This window comes from Lepidochelys kempii, chromosome 1 (genome assembly GCF_965140285.1).
Source record: "Lepidochelys kempii isolate rLepKem1 chromosome 1, rLepKem1.hap1, whole genome shotgun sequence".
Taxonomy (NCBI): Eukaryota; Metazoa; Chordata; order Testudines; family Cheloniidae; genus Lepidochelys; species Lepidochelys kempii.
The window spans coordinates 352,744,801-352,770,099 of NC_136380.1; the positions used below are offsets into that span (position 1 = coordinate 352,744,801).

General features: G+C 54.9%; 1 protein-coding gene across 9 annotated transcripts in view; it reads right to left on the reverse strand.

The window, feature by feature from the left end:
* The window catches only part of SHANK3 (SH3 and multiple ankyrin repeat domains 3), a 769,810-nt gene that overhangs the window by 31,458 nt on the left and 713,053 nt on the right, over positions 1–25,299 (reverse strand). For 8 of the 9 annotated variants that reach the window (XR_013635242.1, XM_073329053.2, XM_073329055.2 and 5 more), the window contains 5 exons: positions 25,217–25,297; positions 21,485–21,508; positions 15,519–15,646; positions 13,528–13,633; positions 1,347–3,672 (listed from right to left, as the gene is read on the reverse strand). Coding sequence is in view for 8 of the 9 variants with exons in the window: in XM_073329053.2 (XP_073185154.1) it covers positions 1,347–3,672; positions 13,528–13,633; positions 15,519–15,646; positions 21,485–21,508; positions 25,217–25,297 (2,665 nt within the window). In the remaining variant the exon portion in view is untranslated. The remainder of the gene's footprint in view (positions 1–1,346; positions 3,673–13,527; positions 13,634–15,518; positions 15,647–21,484; positions 21,509–25,216; positions 25,298–25,299) is intronic. The other variant, XM_073329054.2, reaches the window with a different exon arrangement.

Below are 25,299 nucleotides of genomic sequence, written 5' to 3' on the forward strand. Positions count from 1 at the left end.
TATAGCTCCACCAGCACAATCCGAGTCGGAGCTAGAAATCCAGGCTTGGGCCCATGGGAGGGAGCTGAGCAGGGCAGGAGCACAGGGAGGCTATGGGCAGCCAGGGTCACTTGCGGAGCATGGGGATCAGGAAGGGTCTGTGGGCAGTGGCCATGACTCAGGGAATGGGGAGGCTGACACTACTAAGGGCCCTTGAAGGAAGAGGCAGGGCTATGGGAGGCTTGTGTTCCTGGGAGTCTGCGTAGGCAGGGCCGGGCTGGTGTCCCTTGAGATCTGTGAGGAATGGGGAGAGATTGATACCACTAAGGGAGTATGGAGGTCACTGACGTGTGGGTGGGAGCTGGTGTCTCCTGGGCATCGTGGGGATGAAGGAATCTAACATAGCTGGGACGGAGAAAGAAGCTTCTATGGGCTTCTTATCCCTGTCTTCTGGGGCAGCAATCTTGTCAGAGCTCAGTTTCTGGCCAGGTCTGTACTTGAATGAGAGACCTGAAGAGGAAAACCTCAGGTAGTGTGGGCAGTGGTGTGGACGCCGCAGTGGGGGCGTTCGCCCCTCTGAGTCAGTGACAGTCTCCAAGCCTCAGGGTGGGGACAGGAAGGGCCGTGCTGCAGGGAGGAGCATGGGTGACTGTGTCATGGTGCTCGGGAGACCCGCGTTATGGATGGTGGAATGTTGACAGATGTGATGTAAAACTGAGGCCCTGACTACTCACATGGCATTTTTCCTGCCAACTTTCAGCCAGCCTAAATTCCCTCTGCAGTTTCAGTCGGATACGGGATTAATTTGCATTTCATGTTATAGAGGTAGTGCGTAATGTTCCTGTGGCCTGTTCAAAGGCTGCCACATCCCACCTCAGAGGTGGCTTGCTTTCACTGATGGGTTACACAATTCCTATGTACTTAGTCTGAGAGCATTTGGGATCCTTTGGGACAAAAGGCACTAGAGAAATGCAAATAATTATTAACTGTTCAGGAGAAAACACTTAAAAGAGGAACCCACAACCAAATACAGCAATTTAACAACAGATTCAAGACATAGAGAGAAGGAACATGAAACAACAGAAAGGCAATTTGAAGAGGAAAGGAGACAGTGAGAAAGGTCCGTGTTTGTGGGCAGGATTAAGGAGATGCCCCAAAACCAAACATGACAATTTCTAGGAGTGTCTGTCTCAGCTTTTCTCTCCTCTGTGCAGCTGAGGAATCCTGACATCTCTGAAATGTTCCTCAAAATGCATCTTGTGATTATGCAGCACATTTATAGGCCACCATTGCTGATGAGTTTCCCTATCTTCCTGGAGTGCCTACACTCTGCACCAATCCCCTCCCCTGACCAGCATAAGTCTTACCGTGCTGCGACCACAGGTGACTTCTTCCCGGGATCTAAAGGGGGCCCGGTAGGTTCCTCCCCCAGTGATCGTGTATCCTTATTCAGCTGTTGTAACCGGGAACTTAGCTCACTGATCACAGTTGGTTTGTCATCCTCAGCCCCGTGGACTGGCCTGCTCTCCATGGGGTCCCCCCATAGCTTGGATCTTCTCTGAAAGAGGTAGCGTGGCCGACCAACACTGGCTGAAGCCAGAGTAGCCGCATGTTGCTGGGAGATGAGCTCACTGTCCGAAGACTGCTTCAAAAGTGGGTCCCTGAAAGTAACTGGCCCCTTGCTGAGCTGGGACTTGAGTTTTGGCTTTGGAGGCACTGGTGGCTTCTCGAGTATAAAAGTTTGTCCATCCGCAAAGGAAGTGTATGTGTCAGTAGGCTCCCCGCTTTCAGAGGACAATGTAGACATACTGGAGACTGTAGAGATGGTGCTTGTGGTCTCCAGGTGATGGTCACTTGAACTTCTGGTGTCCACCTCTTCTACTCCTGAATCTGCGGCAGACTCTGGGGCTACGGGGGCATCAGAGGTCTTCCCTGAGGGTGTTCCACCAGTGGCAGAAGGTGCTACGGCTGCCGCTGGCATGGATGGCGTGCGAGGCGTAGCCAGCTGGCTGATCGGTGTGCCAGGGGTGGTGACTAGTACCCCATTTGCAAACTCATCTGGTGGAGGCACCAGCCCAATCTTGGCCAGTTCCTCCCTGGTCTCTTCATCACTTGAAGACAGCTGAGCTGGTGGGAGGGTAACTGTGTAGGGCTCCGCTTCCTCCTCTGAACTTCCTTGACCAAGTGTCTTGTCAGATGCTGGACTAACCGGAGACTTTCCCACAGGGCTGGGCTCAGTTTCCGCTTTGGGCAGCTCTGCCGGCTCCACGCTTGCTTCAGGAACATCTGGTGTCTCCTCCTTCATCTCAAGTCCTATTTCCTCTTGGCCATTACTGGTTGCATGGACCATGATGAGGCCGGCTGTCTTCTGCTGTGATGTGTCCATTATACTAATGATCATAGATTTCTTGTCTTCGTGTTTTTTCTCTTCTTTCACAGGTGTTTCTGCTCTTGTCTCAGTCTCTTTTCTCAGTGTTGTTGGAGTCCCCCAGTGGCTTTTTGTAGGGGCCAAAGTCCCAGGAGCTGCTCCTGCTGCCCCTTTGGCTCCGGGCGAATATGCAGGTGATACTAGGCCCTCTAGCTCCCCCCTTTCTGGTTCTTTGGTTTGGATGTCCACAAACAGGGGTGCTGCTCGGTCTGAATCTGGGCTCTGGATTGGGGTGGGCGACCTGGATGGGACTTGAGTGGACAGGGCTCGCTCCCTTGCGGCCAGCGCAAGCGCCAGGGGCGAGTTTGGATCTAGGGGCTTTCCTGTGAGCGGGTGGATGAACGTTGAGGAAGAGCTGCTAATTAATGGCTTTAAAGCTGAGACAGGTGAAGGCAGCAGTACATCTCGGCTTCCTAACAGCCGCTCATCAATAGACCTGGACTGCTGCAGGGATGGCATGTCGATGCTGGGGGGGCTCCCTTCAATGGCCCCAACCGAGAGGAAGACAGTGGATTTCCGCCTCTCATCAAGACGACGCTCTCTGTCCTTCATGACTCCAGCTATGGCAGTGGCAAAGGGGATGCTCGAGGGGTCGACCTGAGCGATGCCAGCGTGGTGCTGATACTCGATGCCACTCATGCGATGGCTCCGGCGTGTGGGAGAGGGCTCCCGCGTAAAGCCTCCAGTGATGGATAAAGCTGCTCTTTCCTGAGCGTCCTCTACTTGCAGCTGCTTCACTAAAGGGCTCTTCTTCCTCTGGGGCTTGGTGGGAGCAAACAGGCTAACGTTGAACTGGCCCATGTTGGCGTAAGGGTTATCAATCACTCGCCCTTTCCTTTTCAGCTTCTCTGGGGGTGTGGCGGAAGGGCCAGGCCGGGGGATCTCTGTTGGCTCTACAGGAAGATGAGAGGAGTCCTGCAGGATTATCATGGACCGGGCTCTCTTTTGCCTTTCAGGATACGGGATGGAAGTCCTTGCCTGGTCATACATCTCAGCTGCACTGATAACCTGGGGGAGGCCATGGAGTTTGGCTTCCAGGCTCGGCTTAAAGCTCGATCTTATGGTATCATAAACCCTTCCCGGAGGTGGAGGTGGGGAGAAGGATGGGGGAGGGCCTGTGTCAAAGTAATATGGAGATGGAGGAGGGGGTGGAGCCGTCTGAGGTGGGGGTGGGATTCCATGCCCTTCCCTGACGGTGTCTTGCATTGACGTGCTCCGAGGAAATTTCCCATCCATAAAGGAAGCAGCAAGTTTCTCATCTTCACCTAGGAAACCAGAAGAACAGCAAAGTCAGAATCCCAGAACAAAGGGAGATGGGGCCTGCTGAGAATTCAGTCCTTCCCTGGGCACTGCAAGCTGGAGGTCTGGTGCCCTAGTGCGGGATTCCACTTCCCACTGCATTTCTAGTTTTGAAGCGACCCTCCTCATCTTTATGCTACACGACTAGCCACTAATTTCGCAGCTTGCTCCCCTGTTTGACGAGACAGGGTGCAGGGCAGGCAATGACTGGCTCCCACTATGTCCTTCATCAATTTATTATAAATCCCTCTGTTGGTCCTTTCCACCTCTTCCCTGGCCAGGCTAAATAATCCCAGGGCCAAATCCAGAGATGCTGTAATTAGACACAGAGTCCTTGGACACAGTCACCAAATACCAAGGTGCACGGGAGCTTCCCTGAAGGCAGCCAGAAGGTGGTTGGGGTTGATTAGAGCCAGGGGTGGCTGCTACAATGTACATTCTCACCTGCACCCTCCCATTTTGCTGCTTGCCCTGCCACACTTCTATCTTGTCCCCACTTCTCCTCCCTGGGAGTGAATTACACATATTGAAACTCAGGGGAATGTGTCCAAGGGATCTGCCTTCTGTGCTGGTAAATAGATTCATAACTACGGACCAATGTCTCTCTCCACTACTCTAGTGTTTTGAATACTCAGTGAGACTGTTTTCAGGCTAAGGTACCACTCAAAAGAAGGATATCAGCGCCTGGGCTGGCAAAAGGCAGTCTGGGGGAGAGTAAACTGATGTACCGTGTACACTCAGGGGGCCGAAAGAAGATGTGAGTTACACCAATTTAGACTCTTCCTGGTCTCCCCTGTGAATCTGGCCCCTCCTACCCCAACCCCACCTTACACCTCAAATCATCATTTGCCTTCCTGGCTCTGGTCAGCCTCAGCTAGATCTTCCTCAATGTGAGTAACCAGTCTTGGGTGAGCACCGAAGATGAGGGCGTGCCACGGCTTGGCATGTCAGTTACTTTCTCTATTATTTTGCATCCTGTTCTGCTTTTCTAAGGCAGCTGCGTACTGCGCTGGGCAGGCAACTTCACTGCGCTCCAGTGAGCCCAAAGGCTTGTGAGCTACTGATTAACACCCCAGCTTGCCAGGCACTAACTCTCTGGGCAGACGAGCCCCAGGAGTGTTCACCCCATGCCCACTCATTTCTGTTTCATTTGTATTTTAAACACCTGTTTCTATTCCTTTCAGCCCCCGCCCACTTCTATATTTTATGTCCATCTCCTGTGCTGACGTCTCATTTCGTTTTCCAAGGAGAGCGGAGAAGCCTCATTAACTCCATGGCCCAGATGGGGCGAGGGGCCCAGCAGGAGTCAGTGATTCGCCCCAGGTCACTCAGGGAGTTGGCGGAAGAACTGGGGCTTGAGCCCAGCTCTCCTGGGTGCCTGGCCAAGTGCCTTCGCCATAAGGCTACGACAAGTGCCAGGGATGACATGTATCCCCTTCAAACTGCTCAGGAATCTCTTCTGTTGCTTCCACGCTAGAGAGAAAGTGCCCAGGGCTCAGATGGATCCCTGGAAAGGGAAGGGGAAGGAGGGTGGGAGACAAGACACTTTCTCCATTCTGTCCCTACCCACCATTCCAACACAGCGCCACTGTGCTGCCTTCTACGCCCTGTAGAACTGCACCCCATCTACTTATCCACACTCGTTCCTCATTGCATGGCCCTGCACGCTCTGCTGATGATGCCAGGTCTGATGCCCCAGGCATCCACTTCCTCACAGCCTGCTTCATGCCTTTCTGCACTGCCCTTTTTGAGCTGGTTCACCGTGACGCTCCCCTTACCTCATTCTGATCTTCCACAGCCCATTTCTACTGTGATGCCAAAACGCGGGCGCCAACCAAATCATTTTACTTCATTTCATTTATTTATATTATCTATTATAGAAAATAAATAAGCCAACAAGAAGAATATCCATGCTGAGCGTACGCCTGTACTGATAGCTGTGCAATCTTGTCCCTGGGTTTGATCCCTCACCTTCTGCACCCCGAACCACCAGTTACTAGCCTTTTTGCTGCATTATGGGCCCATGGGCTCCAAATATCCCCAGCTGGTTCCAGGCCTCCATTTCTGATAGGGAATAGAAACTTCCAACTGTCTTTGTGGGATCTTTCCCTGATGCCTAACACGTAAGTTGAGGTGCTTCTGTCAGACAAACCAGCAACTTCTGAAGCTGTTCACAGTCATGAGTAGAAGAAGAGAAGGCAGTGGTCACTGAAGACAGAGAACACTGGTCTGGGACTGGGGCCAGGTTCCTCCACTCCTTCTTTTCATCTGACTCAGATGGCTCGTGCTCTAGCTCAAAGCAGAGGACACCTTTCTCTGAGAAGCAGTAGTTGTATCCCTTTGCCAGTCTAGGGAAGGGTAGATTAAGATACAGCATGTCTACACAGTAACTTCTTAGTAGGAAGTCCATGACAAGGAAGGACATAAGAAAGCTGATGTCAGATGGGCCACTTAGGTCAAGGTATAAAAGGCCCAACAGGGTAATGAGCCTGGGTCAAAGTGGACAAATCCTCAAGAGTCCAGAAAAGGCCAAGGGGCGAAGACTATCTCCAGATACCTCAGGAGAATCAGACCTGAAAAGAAAAACGTAGACCTTGCCTGTGTGCCTGAGGTGTGGCTTGACGATACCACAGACCCCAGGCTGGCCCACCTCCTTCCCAAGATACTCCCTCCTTTATAATCCCAGAAGTGAAATGTATGGAATGGGGAAAGGAGAATCTGGAGGAGTAGGCATAGTATTCGAGTCTGACATCAAACCCAGGAAAAGCCCCACCAGGAACACTAGTCCTGGAAATGCATCCACCTCCTCTGGGACGGCAGAGACAAAACTAACTGTGGTATTCCTAACAGGCAGACCAAGCAGCATGGTGCTGGAATCCCCTAGACTTCCGCATCAGGTAGATAATGCCTCTGAACTGCTGACCGGAGACAGTCACAGACGTGATCCGATCTTTATTCTGGATACGATCACAGGCAATACAAGAAATATACCCCTAACACAGACAGACCCCCAGCTTCTCCTAGGCAAAAACAGAGCTCTGCCCCTTTTCAGTGAGAAGGTGGCCAAGCGGTGATGGGTCACACTCCAGCTAGCCTGTAGTAATCCTAAGAGAAAGCAATGCTCTGGGCCCTCAGATAAAAACCCAGAAAGACAGATAACTGAGCGGTCCAGAACCCAGCACAGAGCAGTCCAAGGAATATCTTCTTGAATATCACCGTCATCTGGGACGGTCTTTCTGGAATCCAGGCTTGGCTAGCACACACCAAACCCACCACACAACTCCTTCCTTCACAGAATTCGGCCGATGCCACAACCAGAAAGCCTGGGCTGAGTTGCCACTGGCCACATTCCCTTCTTAGATGGTGCAAGAGCCAAGAGTGTTTGGGCCCCTCTCTGCCTTAGGGACGTGGCCCCTGGCTCCGCAGTAACTGAGCGCAGTATGTGATGTGCTGCATTTGTCCTCCACACACCGCCTGAGGCAGGGCAGCATTAGCACCCTCCTTTTACAGCTCAGCGAGTCAGCCACAGACACACCAGGGCCCAGATTTTAAAGGTATCTAGGTCCTACTCGGTTCAGTGTTGCAAGATCTAAGGCACTAAGTCTCCTTTTCAGAACTGACTTAGGCACATGATCCTCAAAGCTATTTAGGCACCTCTCTGCCTCTTTAGGTGCCTAAATCCACCATTTACGCACCACTGAAATTTTCAAACCTGCTGCTCAGCCTCCATTTAACCCTGTAGGCACCTAAATCCTCTGGGTGCCTACGTTCCCAACAATCAGCTCCCTGAATGTTGATGCTGGCCCACAGCCCATGAGCAGCTTGAAGCCTTGGCTCACACCAATGCCATCGGTCTCACCAGCAGGGCCTGATCCTGCTGGAGTGTTCTGAGCACATCTACGACATAACCCTTCTCAGACTCTGCAGGGAGATGGCCGGATGCAGGCCACCAACGTATAAGCCTGCGTTACAGACAGCTAGGACAGGACAAGGTAGGGCGAGCTGGACAGACGGAGACAGAGATGGAAGAGGCTGTTTCAGCTGATAGAGCACGGGCTGCCTAAGCAGCTGGCCTGGGCTCAGGTGCCTGACTCCAGGAGGGAGTTCACAGCTGAGGTGCCCGAAGACAGGCAGGTTTCTTCTCTGGTCCATCAGCCAGGAGCATCAGTCAGCTGATTGGGCACCTAAGCCCTTCTCCTCAGCATTTCACTCCTGGCTAGCTTAGGTGGCTCCCCATGCAGCCTGCTGGCTTTTGAGGATCCCTTTCTTAGGTGCCTGTCTCTCCCCCTAGCCTGGGGGCCTAGCTGCATAGGTGGAAGGCCACCTAATGACCTTTGATGATCAGGGCCTTCGGATCCTAAGTCAAGTCAAGGGAACCTAAACTTCTAAGTGCCTAAGGGCCAAACTTGTAAAGGTATTTAGATGCTTAACTCCCTCTGAAATCATGAATGTCCTCAGGAAGTAGAGCCAGTGTCCTCTTTGGTTTCATTTAGATGTCATCGATCCATCCCGCAGGACTGGCCCTTAGCACCAATGACCTTGGGGCAGACGGCTTGGGATCTAACAGTCTCTAACATTTCTTCTTCTTCTGTTCTGCTTTCCAGGCACACAGAGCTCTTTTGTAAACCCCTCAAGTTCTTTGGCTCAAGGAACTTGTTGTATGTTGACACTGAGGTTTTTGTCCATGAGTCTTGAGCCGGAGATTCTAATCGTCAGCTCTAGCTGTGAGGTGTGCTGGGAGAGTCTAACAGTGCTAGTTATGCATCCCTTGAAATCACCAGGGTTCTTTATTGATCAACAAGTTCGTTGCTCTTTGTACTGTTTTTTCCACTAACATGTTTGCCTGTGCATGGCATGGGCTTGTCAGGGTGGGCTTGGACTGAGAGATCAAAGAGAATTTCTGAAATAAGACACTTCTGAACTGGTGGTCTAATAGCTCTTACTAGCTCACTTGGAATTCCATGGTGAGGCCCCTGTGATTGCCAGCACACACTGCTACTCAATGAGCCGTGGAACAGCTGAATTCACACAAATCTGAGTAGCAGTTCACTAATACAAAGTATTATTCCTATTTAATTCAAATACATCTGTGCCAGCCTTGGACTAAGGATGATTGGGAATCACGTGTGGCTTCACTCCTTGTATCTGCTCACACTCAGATACCATATTTTTGATAGCTGTCCCCATGACAGGCCAGAATTGGACATCTCTGCTCAAACTTCTCCAGGCCCAGGTGAGTGGTGCAGATCATATTTAGCATTTCCAACCTCATGTTGTGTGTATTATCTCTGGTATGACAGTAGTGCCAGGAGCCCTGACTAGGTCTCAGGGCCTCATTGTCCTAGGCACTGTACAAACAGGACAGTCGTTGTCCCAGAGAACTCAAACTCTAGGCTTATGAAAAGATGCCTCAGATGTCTGAAACACACAAATCCTCTTTCTAGGTCCTCTTTCTGCAATTCTCTGCTTTCCCTATTTACAGGCACTCTTGAAAGCATGTCTGCTATACAGAGCTCCTTTCTGGGTCTGTATTTCGTTTTTAATGCGTATTTTTGCAGTTTTATGATCACTTATTGAGTCTGGGTGGTGCTTTGCACAATGATTTTTACAACATTTCCCAGCTGCCTATGACCTGATCCTATCTCGAACAATTACTAGCCATAAGCATTTTCACAAAACAGCTCACACCAGAACCAATGGCTAGCATTTCTCTTTCAGTGTGAACATGTGTGTGTCAGTGGTTTGAAAGCATCCGCCTCCGGGTGACCATTTTGCAGGACTGTCCCGAACCCATTTAAGTTTGCATCAGCAAAGATCTTCGGCTCTGAAGAAGAGCTTTATGTAGCTTGGAAGCTTGTCTCTTTCAACAGAAGAAGTTGGTCCAATAAAAAGTATTACCTTACCCATCTTGAATCTCACAGTATTCCAGTACCAGTGCTTCTTTGCCAACTTGCTTTTAATTCCCCAAAACTTTCCTCTTGCCAGGCATCCCTGGACCATTCTGTACTGTCCTCAAGCAGCATTCTGAATGGAGCACTTCACTGTGACGTATTAGGGATGAACTAGCTTAGATGTGTGAACGTGCATAGGAATCTCTGTACGACCCCCGTTTTGAGGACCTTTCCATTTGTACAACTGCCTTCACCCTTCTTGGCTTGTACTCAAGGAGTGTAGGTTCATCAATGGCTATTAGCTAAGATGGTCAGGGATGCAACCCCATGCTCTGGGTGTCCCTAGCCTTTGTTTGCCAGAAGCTGGGAGTGGACAAGGAATGGACCACTTGATGATTCCCTGTTCTGTTTATTCCCTCTGAAGCACCTGGCACTGGCCACTGTTGGAAGACAGGATACTGGGCTAGATGGACCTTTGTCTGACCCAGTGTGGCGGCTCTTACGTTCCTATTCAGTTGTGCTCAGATTTAGCCCCGTCTGGTATTTGTTTCTCTTCACTTTAAATAGCTTTTCTTTGGCACAGAGCAGAACCTTACAGTCTTTCAGTGTATTACTGATCTTTCTTTCCCCAAATCAGCCAATCAGCAAGCACTTCCACCCCACCCAGATCCCCAGAGATCTGAGGCATTATGCTTTGGTCTCCTCAGGTGGTGAGGCAACCCCAAAAGGAAGTAATCTAAACATGTATCTACCAAAAGGCGAGTTGGTGGCTCAGACTTCTGCACTTCCTTTATCGAGTCAGACCTGCTAAAAGTCTTGGCTTGCATTCAAAACTGAAAATACTCTTGCATGCTTAAGCCTTGCTGTGGCCTCCTCTCATGGTGCTGCATCTCACCTGGCCTTATTCCAATCTTTTGGATCTATGCAAATCCTTGGCTTGTTTGGTTTATTATGGTGATCATACTCTTAGCCCAGTCAGCTGGTGCCTGTATTTGCTTCCAATATCTTATTTTACCATCCATTCAAGTTCAGCTTTTACACTTTCTCAGTGCTAATGGTACTTCATACCTGTATTTCTGGTGGCACTTTAGGATCTACGCTAACGTGATGTATTATATCCTTATTGCATACCCATCCATTAAACACCTCAACCAATTCTTAGATATCTGTGGCATCCTGTTTTGAAGACAAGTTATATACACATTTGATCATCCGTATTTGCATACTGCTCTTCAGCTTAAGCCCGCATGAGAACACGTGTAACCTGTTCTTATATAAAAAGAAAAGGAGGACTTGTGGCACCTTAGAGACTAACAAATTTATTTGAGCATGAGCTTTCATGAGCTACAGCTTATGCTCAAATAAATTGGTTAGTCTCTAAGGTGCCACAAGTCCTCCTTTTCTTTTTGCGAATACAGACTACCACGGCTGCTACTCTGAAAGCTGTTCTTATATAAACATTCCCCTGAGGCATTGCCACGGGGGCTAATTTCATGTCCATTAAATGAAAGAAGCACATTTTTTAATTTTAACATTGGGCAGTCACAATTAATTCTGTATAAGCTTGTTGTGATTATGTTGCACTCAGCTCCAGGATCTATTTTGAAGTTTACTTTTTATTCATTTATTTCCCGTGCTGAATAACCCCCATCAGTTGTAGAATCTTGCCTTGTAAATCTCTTATGGGACCCAACCAAGAATTCTGTTTTCTGCTTCATCTTCTTCTTCTTCTTCATCATCATCGCTTTGTCCTTCGGCTGTATGCTCATGAACTTATTTTGTATTTCTTTGCAATTTGGGCTCAGCTATACTTTGGTAACATGGCTGCTTTCACTGAATGCTTTGCACTGCACCCCCTGCACACTGGATACTTAGCACAGTGTTGTGATTGCTTCCACATTTACTGCAAACAAATCTGGTCTCTGTATTCTGTCCTTGTACCATGCTGTGTGTGTTTAACCTGGATATACTGCAGGTCATTCTCCGCTTGTTACCACTTTCCGGTGAAAAGCAGTTTTCGCTAGTCCTGTAAATATCTCCTGTTTCTGGCAAAGGCAAGTCCACTTCTTGCAATAACCTTGCTTTGACCTAGTTGTTAAATCACAATAACTCAGTCTCCAATTGGTCCACTATTTAATTGCTCATATTCATATGCCTTAGTGTATTACACAGGTCGGAAACATAATGGCCAACGGTCTCACTGAGTAGCTGGTTCCTGGTAAAGAAAACGAGACCTTCCTGCGTGACACTCTGGGGTGGAACACAGGGTATCTGACATATGTGAATGGCTCTGTCTAGCAATCTGCACTCCTCTTCATGCCTCCACGAGGGTGTGCTGTAGATTCTCTCTGCCTGTTGAACAGCCACACAGAGCACCAGGCAGGATTGCACCATCGGACTTCTTTGCAATGTAACTTGCCTCCAGGAGGATCTGGGAGTCCTGCGACCACATCCTTCAATTTTCTGCCAGGCTCCTTTCCTGACTGGGAGGTTCCGGTCGTTCATTTGCTCCCATTTTTGCCAAAGAGCATGTTTTCTTCTGGCTGCATATACATCAGGATGTAACACACAGGAGTGCTGGTAAGAGAGACTTGACTTTCTCTCTTGTCCCTAGTCACAGGGATGGATCCAGGTTATTGTAGGTACCTGTTATATGGTACCCACTACTCTCCTCTCTCTCCTTTCTACCTCCTTCTCCCTCAGCTTCTCTCTCTTATCCAACAACCCCTCCTCTCCCCCACTCCAAACCTGACTGCCCCCAAGTCCCAAAAACTAAGGGTTTAGCACAGAAATAAACAAATATATTCATAATTCCAGAGAAAAAGACAAAAACAGACATGGAATTGACATGCTTCTCCTGCCACCACCTGGATCACTTAGCTCCTGAGTCGTACCCCCCAGCCAGAGCCTGCTTTGGTCTCTATGTAGACCAGAGGTCTCCAAACTCTGGGGCTGGAGGAACATCTGGGGGGGGACAGAAGGGCCCGGGCCAGCCCTCTCAGGGGGCAAGGAGGGAGAGCTACCCAGCCCCTCCCCACCACCAGCTCTGCTCTGATCCGTCCCCCAGCCGCATCCCCAGCTCCTGGCCCTGTGCCCAGCCTTGGCATGGCTCCACTCCCAGCCCTGCACCGGCCCAGAGCTTTAGCTGCTGGCCCTGGCTCTGTTTCCGGCCTGGGGCCGAGGCTGGGGGAGACCAGGAACAGAGCTGCACCTGGTCACGGGTCCGGTTGCCAGCCCTCACCACAGCCCATCTGTGGATCTGTCCTCGCCCCCAGCCTTGGCCCCTGGGTGCAGTCCTGCTCCTGGCCCCAGACCCCCCACAGCTGCAGCCCCAGCCTTGGCCCGCTTACCCCATCCGTGTCCCCACCCTCCAGGCTACGGCCCCGGCTCCAGGGAGGGGTGTGGACAGGAGTTGGAGGGGCACAACCCTTGGAAGTTTGGGGATCACTGATCTGGACTGGATGCTCTCTGGACCAGGGTGCGTGTGGGTTACAGGTCCCCCTCTGCGCCAATCCACAGCAGACATGAGATGTGACAGCCCTTTCAGCGCCAGCAGGAGCAACTCCTCTTTTAGCCTCACAGTAACGTCCTTGTGGCACAACAGGGCTTCGGGCCTGGCCCTGGGCCCTTCGGACTTGGCCCTGGGCCCTTCGGACTGAGCTGTACCACACAGCCATTTCACTCCTGGGCCTGGCTTCCTGGGGAACGGGATGCTGATATTTTCCGACCTCCTCCAGGGGTGTGAGCTCTGTCATTAGTATCTGACCAGGCTGTCGAGCTCCTGGGATGGAAGGTGCTGGAGGAGTGGCTCGTGAACCTCTCGTGCTGGCTCGTGAACCTGCTGGCTCGTGAACCTCTCGTGTTCTGCAGCAGACCCTTCCCAGAGCTCACCCTGTCTCTAAGAACGGACCGTCCTGCAGTTTGCCTTACCTACAGATTTTGTCCGGGGCATTCCTTTGCGTAGGGACACGTGGGGTTTCTCGGACCCTGGGAGAACTCCCGAGTGAGCTGCCATTCCCTGGCGTTCGAATAGTGACTAGGAAAGAAACAAAGACGGGAACGTCACTCTGACACCGGACTCCACTGAACAGAAACAAAACTTCAACCTCAGCACTGTCCCACTCTGCTACGTGGTGTGAAGGACGAGTGGGCACTGAGGTCAGGCCTGAACTCTGGGCAAGGCCCGTCTCTTGCTGTGTGTGCAGTGCCCTGCGCAGCGGGGCCTTCATACAGCATGGGGTGGCGAGCATTCGCTAACGTAACAGTCCAGGGGAGCTGCGTCGCCTTCCCTCTTGGCTCCCATTGAGGCCAACAGCCAAAGCCTCACTGATTTCACTGGGAGCAGGCTGCGGTCCCTGGAGTGTAATGGAAATAAGCCGCATCCGTAGAGCTTATAGCGAATGTACGGCGCAAAGCTCACAGCCTCAGGGGCCCACTCTCCCCCGCACCCCCGACCTCTGTCTCTGACTCTCTTCTCCCTCAAGGACGTCTCAAAACCCTCGGCCATTAGCCGCGCCTCCCTCCCACGTGCCCATTTCACTGCTGCACTGCAACACCTCACCCTGCAGTGACGGTACATGGCACTTCCCCAGCGCCTCAGCCACGTCTCTGTCTGCTCCAGCCTCGGAGATCCTCTGTCTAAAACCGCCTCAGGCTTCAGACTTCTCTCTTGCCCTTCTTTTATCCGGAGTCCTCCACTAGTCCCAATGATCTGTCCTGCCTCATCTCCGGACCCTGAGTCCTCACTGAGTCCTCCAGAGCCTGAGTCCTGCTCCAATCACCTCTCGGACTGTCTTCCCTCCTTTATCATCTTCCCGAAATCCCAGACTCAACCCCCAGGTGCCCTGACATGCTGCAGCCAGCCTGCGCTCTCACGCCGGACAGACCTGGAGCACTGTCCTCCCTGCCACCTGCACCGCCTCACCGTCCATCTCCCCGTCACACCCAGCATGGCCACTGGCCTTCTCGATATCGCCCTGGACATGACCCCCTGCAACCCTTCTGGTCCCCCATCTCCCCTGCAACCTCTCTGGCCCCCCATCTCCCCTGCAACTTCTCTGTCCTCCCCTCTGGCCCCCCATTGACCCTGCAACCTCTCTGGCCCCCCATCTCCCCTGCAACCTCTGACCTCCCCACTGCTCCCCCATTTCCCTTGCAACCTCTGGCCTCCCCTCTGCTCCCCCATCTTCCCTGCAACCTCTCTGGCCTCCCCTCTGCTCCCCCATCTCCCCTGCAACCTCTGGCCTCCCCTCTGCCCCCCCATCTTCCCTCCAACCTCTCTGGCCTCCCCTCTGCTCCCCCATCTCCCCTGCAACCTCTGGCCTCCCCTCTGTCCCCCCATCTCTCCTGCAAACCCTCTGGCCTCCCCTCTCCTCCCCCATCTCCCCTGCAACCCTTCTGGCCTCCCCTCTGGCCCCCCATCTCCCCTGCAACCTCTGGCCTCCCCTCTGGCCCCCATCTCCCCTGCAACCTCTCTGGCCTCCCCTCTGCTCCCCCATCTCCCCTGCAACCTCTGGCCTCCCCTCTGGTCCCCCATCTCCCCTGCAACCTCTGGCCTCCCATCTCCCCTGCAACCTCTGGCCTCCCCTCTGCACTCCACGACCCCCCTACTCCATCTGCTCCCCCATCTCCCTCCCCACTGCAATCTCTCTAGCATCTCCCCATGAGCCCACTGCCCCATCTCCCATCCCCCTCTCTCCTGCAACCTCTTTGGCCTCCCTCCACTCACTATGCTGACCAATGTCCTCTCAGCTAACCTACCCCCCCACATTCCATCCCAAGAAAACGTCTCCCTGCTCTGGCTCCTTTGTACCCTTGCTGTTTGCTGCCCCACAGCTAGATGCTTGTTATAACACTTGCCGTCCTTGCTGGACGCCAGTAAGCAGAACCCCCTCCCATGCCCAGACGCCCTCCTCTCTCACACTGATCTCCGCGGGCGTGATGCGCCGGCTCGTGGGTCGTTGCTTCACAGTGGCTGCCCTGGAATCTGCTTCGACAATGTCTGCTCTCAGCGAGGGCTCAGCTGCTGCCAAGATCTCATCCAGTTTCTCTGGAAATTCAGACATAAAGCCAAATCAGTGTGTGGCAGGGGACAGGCTGAACTCTGCACTTGGGGATGGGCCACAGATCGGGTGGAGACTGAGTTTGTGGCAGCTGCTGTTCACTCTCCTCCTTCGCACTAAGTCCTGCAATCCTAACGAAGCCCCTACCCCCATCATTTGCTTACATTACATCCAGGTACGGGCTCAGGTGTGAGTGCCGCATTAGCCAGTATGTGCCATCCTGAGGGAAGCAGCCCCATTCCGTCACTCACTGCCCAGGCCATGTCTGTATTGCTGCCCTTCCAAACAACAGGAACTTCTAAAGTTTCACCTAGTTTACAATTTCTGGCTGGCCAACATCCGGGTTGGGTTGCGTTTTTAACTGCCATGTGTTGCTGCAGTTCCTTTCCCTACATTCCCAGTGATGCCCTTTGTCTACTCTAGGAAATACTTTCAATTTTTGAAATATGTCTCCTGAAAAGAATGACTGTCCAGGTGGCTGTCAGGCTCGGCCAGCGCCCATAAGGCATGTACAAACGTCTAGACTCTGTCCAGCCTGGCCGTTGAACGTGGGCCTCTACGCCTCCAATCTGTGGCTGCTCAAGTCCTAAACCCTGTAAGCCTGGCGAGCCAAACAGAAGCTTTAGGAAACGCGGAGAGTTTGGAATGTCACAGCTGCAGCGTCTATAAAGAACACAGACATCTCAGAGGTTCAAGAGAAGCACATGGAAGAGCTCCAGAGTGATTGTACCGGCTGGGCAAAGGCAGCAGTGCTCACTGGGGACAGCAGAACGAGCCACGTTTGGCATTGCTAGGCCAATCGTTTTTGCTTTAAGACGGGGAAAAAATGAGAAAACTTGAAAACCCCTCAAATATCCAGCACTCCAGTCTGCAGTGGGGCCCGTGACAGCAATCAAACCCATGAATCCTCTGCCAGCGGCGACCACACCTGCCACCTCAGGCAGAGAGCTTCAGACTGAGTCTGCCTGAAAGCTACTCACAGCCTTGACTCGGGGAGACTGCCATCGCTCCATGAAAGCAGCTGTCCCCAAGGGCTTGTCTGCCTGGCGCAGCCGTCTGCACCATCGACGTGCGAATCAGCACTGCGGTACGTTTGCACCAGCAGGGGCCACGCAGGTGAGTTCCTGCACAGCGTGTCGCTGCACTTTAGACCTCACGCCCCCCCAGTGAGCATTGCTGTGCCTCCATGGCACAGAGCCTTGAGGTCAGAGGTCCCCAAACTGTGGGGTGTACCCCATTTGGGGGAGCATGGCTGGGGCCCGGACCAGCCCCCAGTGGGGCAGGAAGGAGTGCCACCCAGCTCTGCTCCTGGCCCCGTGCCCAGGCTCCTGGCCCCACGCCTGTGGCTCTGGCTTCTAGCCTCAGCCCCTGGGCGGAGCTCTGCTCCCACTCCCAGCTGTGTCCAGCCTTGGCCCCCTTTCCAGTCTGCATCCTCCCCCCGCCCACTGGAGCCACTGCTCCGCTCCCAGACCCAGCTTGTGGGGAGGCACAGACTGGGGTAACAGGGGCATGACCCTGAAAAGTTTGGGGACCACTGCTCTAGGTTTCCCTAGGGGTGGAAACTTTAGGAGCTACTAGATCCCTGCTGAGCTGGCCACCCACCTGCAAACCCTCTCTGGGGCAGACCCCTGGCGCCACTGCCTGACAGCTGTATAGAGCAGTCAGGAGCCAGAGACTCATGGGACGGGAGGCACTGGCCATGTGCAATGCTTCTCTGGAGTGGTGGACAAAGTGGCTCCAGAACATCTGAAAGCCAAGGACTTGGCCTGGGCGAGCCGGTGGAGGAGGGCGGCCCACCCCAGAAGACGGCAGCAGAAGTCTGATTTAGCTCCTCTCTCCCCGTGCTGGTACGGCTGGAGTTCCTGTGAGCTCATGTGGGGAGAGCCAGGACCAGGCGCTGTGCCCATCTCGACAGCCACAGCCCCACATCTGTGCACAACCCCACCCACTGAGCCCAGGTGGCTCTCCACTGTCCCCTCCTGGGCATGAGCCAAACCATTTGCAGGGCTGGCCAGTGGACAGGATCCAGGGCCTTGGAGAGCAAGTGCCCCCTCTATGGCTGCACAAAGCGGAGCACCAGGAAGACAGCAGGAGAGGACGGGCCATGCGCTAAATTCTCTGCTGAATTGAGGAGATTGGGAATGTGCCACATCAGCCATCATCCCTGGTACCTGTGAGGGCACAATCCTGAGGACTGATGACACGAGCGACAGAACAGTCAGGCCCTGCGCCCTGGGCACTCCCACCTGGAAAGCCCGATTCACGTCCGGGCTTTGTCGCTGTGACCCAAGGGCCTCTTGATGGCAAGTGGCAGAGGGTCACCGGGCTCCCCGGGCTCTGGTACGTACACTCTGGTTCACTGAAGTGTCAGGTAAGCTCTCGCCTGAAGCTGGGCTGGAGAGCCCTCCAGTGGGACTGGGATCCTGCAGGACCCACTTCCATAAGAGCAGGAGCAGATAAAATGGACTTTGTTGGAGGCAGGACTGGGTGGGCAAAACCCCCAGCCTGCGGTAATTTCTGGGAAAACACTAAATTTCTTGTCAGTTTGTCACAAACCGAATTTCAGCAATGGAAATGGAAAGCAAGTTTGTCTTTGTTTTTCAAATAAAGGGTTTACTACTTAAATTTAAGCGAGGGATAAAAAGCGATTTGATGTCTATTATAACAGGAGTTAAAGTATTTTTTTACATGGTTTATGCAAGATTTGTTTTATTCTTTTAGTGGTAAAAATTGTGTTTGAATTTCATTTAGATATCAAACATATTAACCGACTGGTTTGGGTGGTTTTGTTTTTGTTTTTTTAGTAGTATGGGGGAATCTGTCTCTCTTGTGGGATCTAAGGTTTTTGCGGGTGAGAGTGGGATAAAAATGTAAGAAACAATGCAGGAGCGAGGAGGAGTGGCAGTGGGAATTTGTGGGCGGGACAGGAGCGAGGAGGAGTGGGAGTGTGGATTGTGGGCGGGAGCGAGGAGGAGTGGGAGCGGGGATTGCAGGCGGGGTGGGAACGAGGGGGAGTAGGAGTTGGGGATTGTGGGCAGGGCAGGAGCAAGGGGGAGTGAGAGCGGGGATTGCGGGCGGGGCAGGAGCAAGGGGGAGTGGGAGTTGGGGATTGCAGGTGGGGCGGGAGCAAGGGGGAGTGGGAGTTGGGGATTGTGGGCAGGAGCGAGGGGGAGTGGGAGTGGGGATTGTGGGCAGGGCGGGAGCGAGGGGGAGTGGGAGCGGGGACTGCGGGCGGGGCAGGAGCAAGGGGGAGTGGGAGTTGGGGATTGCGGGTGGGGCGGGAGCGAGGGGGAGTGGGAGTTGGGGATTGCAGGTGGGGCGGGAGCGAGGGGGAGTGGGAGTGGGGATTGTGGGCGGGAGCGAGGAGGAGTGGGAGCGGGGATTGCAGGCGGGGTGGGAACGAGGGGGAGTAGGAGTTGGGGATTGTGGGCAGGGCAGGAGCAAGGGGGAGTGAGAGCGGGGATTGCGGGCGGGGCAGGAGCAAGGGGGAGTGGGAGTTGGGGATTGCGAGTGGGGCGGGAGCGAGGGGGAGTGGGAGTTGGGGATTGTGGGCAGGAGCGAGGGGGAGTGGGAGTGGGGATTGTGGGCAGGGCGGGAGCGAGGGGGAGTGGGGATTGTGGGTGGGACAGGAGCGAGGGGGAGTGGGAGTGGGGACTGCGGGCGGGACAGGAGCGGGGCTAAAAAAACAGTCCCACACAAGGCTTTATCTTTGTGGAACGTGTGCAGGCAATACGTAAGGAGATCTGTATATCTCCTGGAAACTCTGTTCCTGAGGCTTTGGAGTTAACAGCAAGTCTCTCGGAGGCTGTGTGCTTTGAGACAGGCGTCTCAAGAAGGGGTCACACATCTCCCTGGCTAACCAAAGCATATTGTGTGGCTTACAATAGAAATCTGTTCTCTCACTGAGTCAAATGGGGGTCTTTGGGAGGAAAATGAACAGGAAGATGTAAACAGCAGGGGGCAGGGTACCCTGCTTTTAGGTGAAGCTCAAAGGTCTGGGCTGATATATCTGGGGTGCAGAAAGACACGCTGGCTCCCTTCATTGGGGGGGAGGGCAAGCTTCCATGGGGTTTGGGCCCAGGAAGGAAGGGTCTCAGCCATCCTGGTGAAGACACTATGAGAAGGCCTTTGGGGTGAGCAGGACCTTCCTGGACAAGCAGGCAGCTTGTGTGCTGAGCGCAGGCTCTAGAGTACGTGTGACAGTTTTGTTTCTATGTAACCCTTCGTTTCCAATATTCCCTTTGCCACCAGACAACTTTGGTCTTTGTTAAATAAACGTAATGCAGATGCTGTGTGGTAAGCGGGGCCGTGGTCCAAGGTGTCCGGCTTAAGCTGCTGGGTACTGTTCCTTTGGGAACAGCAGGCCTGGCAATTCCGTGAGTGGCCCATGGGCAGAGCAGGGGGCTGCTCGGAGCACTTGGGGGGGAAGACTGCCTGGCGGTAGCCTGCAGGGGACAGTGGTGCCGCGTGGGCTGGGAGGGAAGTGCTTGTGCTGCCCGTGGCCAGTGGGGTCGGGGAGTTGACCACTGGCCGGCACAGCCGAGGCTCCCTGAAGTTAAGAGCAGGGGGTAGCGAGGTGCCTCGCGGGCCTGGTGCCCGGGAAACATCACAATCGTCTTTCCAAACCTCCGGTAATGAATGACCGTTCAGTGGGGCCACGAGAGTGGGAGGAGAGAACTGACGCTAACAGCCACATGCCTCTGCGGGGCCCTGGCACGAGCTAGAAAAGCCCCATGAAGTCACGGCTAGCGTGTGCCTTGCAGCAGAGAGCGTCCACCAAAGCAGCCCCCCAGCTAGTTCTATGGAGATCCCAGGAGACGGGCTCACCCCTCCTGCCTACAGGGACAATTCCCCAGCCTGACAGAGCTGAGCATCACTCAACAGCTATTTCCATGTCCTCATTTTCCCCCCAGCGAGCCCCCTTAAATGGGCCCCTCCCTCCCTGCCCATCCCCTCTTCCTCTCTGGCTGTGCTGAAAGTCAGGGAGGCTACCCAAGGGCGCTCCTCAATTTATGGTCTTGTGACCGAGACTGGGTGTCTCCCTGGTGCCTGGTTTGCCCTTCCCTCGCAGGGAAGGAGAGGGGGTGTTGGCCCCCTCATCAGGGTGCTCTACATTCCTGCACCAGCACCAGCAGAGTTTTGCCTCTGACCAGTACAGCTGGCACCAAACTTCCAGAAAAGCTGGGGATTCTGTGACGCCCGCCTGCTCCAGCCCACGCCTGGTGCCTGCCTCCGGCCAGGGCTCAGGGTATCAGCGCACAGAAACACAGCACCATGGGACGGGATCAGCCTCGCCCCGCTGACCTGTCTACATAGGCAAGGCGAGGGTTTGCACCTAGTAGTGAGCGTGGCCAGGTTAGTTGTCATTACTTCATCTAGCTGTGAGTTCCAGGGGCCAGGACGGGGTAGCACCCAATGACCCCCTATGCAGGGGCTGCTTTCAGTGGGGCACAGGCACGAAGCAAACTGAAGCCAATGGAGGATTGTGGCCATCAGCTTTACCCCACCCTGTGCAGCGTGAAGGATAGAAAGCAGGGAAGGACCAGGGCCTGGGATTCTGGGACTCTAGTTGACAAGGGAATTCCCCACTCTGAGCATCTGGTCAAGAGGCTAGTCACCTCTGCAGCTGCACTCTGCTCTGTTATCGGGCATGGGAACCTCAGCTCTGCTGAGATCTGCGCTCATTCGGGGATTTCCTGGGGTGCACTTAGCCCTGACCCACTTTCTGAAGGGAGGTGTAAGGGGTTTCTTGAGGATGAAGGCCAGGAACGTTGTGGGGTTCGGCAGGGATGGGAAGAGCCCCCAGGCTGTACAGTTTCACTCACCCCCTTTTCTCCTCCGCATCGAGGCTTGGAATCAAGAAACAAAACACAGGACATGAATGGCATGCACAGTCCCTGCTCCCTGTCCCGCTCGCTCCTCGCCAGCTGCCCTCCCTAACTCTGCCCCACACTCCCAGCTTCTCAACACCCGGGAGGACGCTGGGCCCACCTGGCAGGAACTAAGCTCTGGCCAGTCAAGGGGTGGCTCTCCGGGCAGTTACCTCCCAGTTTCTGCAATGGCGCTTGCGGTGTATTAGGGCTCGGACAGCCCCGAGGCCTGGTCCATGCTCACTCCTCCAGCATGGGGCCAGCACACGATAATGCGGCTCTTTGCAGCCCCTTCGTGGGAGCAGGAGGGCCATAGTGCGGCACTGCGACTCACAGCACGATAGGACACAAGGCCAGGCCGACTCTCCCATGTCCCACCCTCACCCTCATGCCCAGGCAGACCTGAGCCCAGCCCTGCCTGGCTACGGGGCCATGGCCAGCACTAGCCCAGCAGGAGAGATGATGGCAGAAGAGGAGTGGAGGGAGGCCTGGACAGGGTTGGATGCCTGAAGTCCTGGAGGAGACAAACACCAAGAAAGGCCTCTCGGAGGGAGGAGGCTTTAGCCCCCACTGCTCACCAGGGGCTCATGGGGAATGTACCGTTCTCCACTGGGCTGACATGGCCCCGCCACAGAACCCACAAGCGGCTCGAAGGGTGCAAAGGAGAGTGCGCCCCCAACCCCCCAAGGAGCACTCACCTTGGGTACAGGGACTGACCTGTGAAACCCAGGGACCTGAGAGACCAGATGCTACCTCCCTCGCCCCCTGGGAGAGGTGGGGGGACAGAGACCAGCCGCTAACCCCCTCTGGGTGAGGTGGGGGGACAGAGACCAGCCCCTAACCCACCCCGGGAGACGTGGGGGGACAGAGACCAGCTGCTAACCCCCACCAGAAGAGGTGGGGGGACAGAGACCAGCCGCTAACCCCCCGGGAAAGGTGGAGGGACAGAGACCAGCCACTAACCCCCTGGGAAGACGTGGGGTAGAGACTGGCTACGAACTACCCCGCAGGGAGACAGGGCAGGGACTGGCCACTGAATCCACCCCAGGGAGACGTGATGCGGGCTGACCGATAATGCCTCTCCAAGTTAGCTGCAGGGCAAGGACTCCCCCAGGACAGGCAGGGCAGATGCCAGCTGCTAACCCCCCCACTCCCAGGAGACATGGGGCAGAGACCAGCTGCTCTTCTCCTCCCACGCCAAGAGCCTGTGGGGAAGGGCTCACTGCTCATCACCCTGCAAGGAGCTCCACAGATCCCCAGGCCAGCAGGGACCATTGTGACCCCCTAGCCTGACCTCCTGCATTGCACAGGCCACCAAGGGGCTGCCCCCCGCTCATTCCCAGAGCAGAGCTTTCACATACACCTCCTACCTGGCTGAAGATGGCCAGTGATGGAGAACTGACCCCGACAATCTGCAGATTACCCTCACTGTTGGGGAGAGGTGGGAGAGAGACCAGCCACTAATTCCCCCCATTCACTCCAGAGAAAGGTGGGGCAGAGCCTGGCTGATAATCACTCTCCTCCCCCCACCCCCAGGGAGACACAGGGCAACCTGCCCCAGGACACGAGGAAGAGAGCGTCTGCTTTTCCCCTGCTGCCCCGAGGCCTGATGGAGGGACTGGCTGTCAATGACCCCCCAGGGAGATCAGAGCAGGGACTCTCCCTAAATCTCCCCCCACAGGGAGACAATTCCTGCCTTTCTGGGGACTTTCCTTTCCATGCTGTGAGTTTGCACCCCCATGCCTGGAGAGCTGTGTCTGCCTTCACACATGCATATAGTACACGTTCATGCGTCCCTCCTGTGTGTGCACAGTGACTTGCTGGGCGAGTGCCCAGGCTGGCATGTCCCCATCTACATGCGAGGGCAGTGCACATGCCAGTCTCCGATGACGGCCTGCCGTGGGCACAGCGCCGTGCTTCCTGTCAGTGTCCACTCACAACCCTCATGGGCCCGCACCAAGTTGATCAGCTGCCCTGCAAGAGCAGAAGGCCTGGGGCACAATCCTGTGAGCACCAACCGCTGAGCTGAGCAGCTGTGTCCCACGTGTTCAAAAGGAAAGGCAAGAAAGAGGAGACGACTCGGACTGGCCCAAGGCCCTGCCTAATGCCCACTGTTCAAACCCAGCGCTTCCCCTGGCGGGGGCGGGACCAAGGAGTCAGGACCTTCCTTCGGTGACCAGAAGAGACACCTTATCAGACACCATTACCTAGATTTCGATGCCTAGCCTGAGGGTGCAGGGGCCTGACCCAGAAGGGCTGCTCCTGCCTGGAGCCAGGTCAGCGATGAGGAGACCGGACACAAAAGCTTAAGGAAACCGTGGACTCCAAAGTTCTGTTTAAAAAGCACTAGGGCCAGCCTAGCCCCAGCCAAGGGCACAGTTGGGTGAGAAGGGCCATGCGAGAGAGAGGCGCTGGTACAGGGAGACCCTCCCCACCCCAGCATCTCTCCTCCCACTGCGCGATGCTCAGAGAGGCAGCGGTGGACACATCGCTGCTTTTCAGTGTCCAAGCAATGATGAGCCGGGGCTGGGGCAGGCAGGTACTGTGCAAGATTCCTCCACTCAACTCTGCCAGAGCTCCTGGCTCCGGAGCTCAGCATGCACCTCGGTTCCAGCCCTGGGCTCCTGAACAGCACACACCCTTCATGCCAAATGGGCGTGCAACACGACTCGGGGCACAAGGGCACAGGGGGTAAGGAGATTCCTCACTACCTCTGGTGCCTGCGGCTGGCTAGCACCCCACTCTAGAACCCGCAAAGGCCCACGCCCCTGCCCCATCTCTGAGCCAGCCAGCCCAGCCGACATGCGCACCCCCAGGCAGGCAAAGCGTACTGGGCAGACTCTGGCCTGGAACAGGGGACCATTTCTATGCACAGGAAACAAGCTGTGATCCCCAAGCTGTGGAAGCCCTGACACACATGGAAGTGCCCTACGTACGCATATGGAAGCCCTGACGCACGTGGAAGTGTGTGCAGGGGCGCCGGGAGGTGGCCATGGGATCAGGGGGCTCTGCAGGAATGTCCGAACTCCTGGAATAAGGTGAGGGCTCCACGAGGACAGACGGGAAGCGCTTGGGGCTCCCTGGAGCACCTGGAAGCAGGCAGGGAAGGGGGGATCTGTGGTGACACCAGGAACTGGGGAAAGGGGGGGGGGTCTGTGGTGACACTCGGAAGGGGTGGGGGAGGGGGGCTCCCTGGCGACACCCGGAAGTGTGGGGGGAGGGGGGCTGCATGGTGACCCCAGGAAGTGGGGGGGCTCCACCTGGAAGGGCAGGAAGGCAGAAGACACTGGGCTACTGGACACATACAGGGGGTGGGGGCTGCCGAGAACAGCATGTGTGCAGGCCGGGGGGCATGCGTGGCTGCCGGGAAGCACTCTCAGAGGGCCCCACCCCTGAGCACGGGCGGTGCAGACGCCGGGGATCGGGTGATTCTGCGCAGGGTTTCTTCTCCTGCTGGCTGCGTCTGCGCTGGTGGCAAGCGACGCTTTGCACAGGCCAAGCCCTGCAGAAACTTCCATGTGTGGAGTGTGCGTGCGTCCCTCCAAGCGCCCACCTGTCCCCCCCCCCCCAGGGAAGCGTGTGTTACGTGTGGCTTCCTGCTGGGTGTGTCCCTGCACTCTCCATGTCCCGCGCATGCTCCTCATGCACCTGGGCATTCCTGCGTCTGCCCCCGCGCCCCTTGCTTACCTAGTTCCTCCAGCTCGGCCGTCATGGACTTGGAGCGCAGCGTCAGGGTGGTGCTGGGGGCTCTCTTGGGAGGCGGCGGGGCT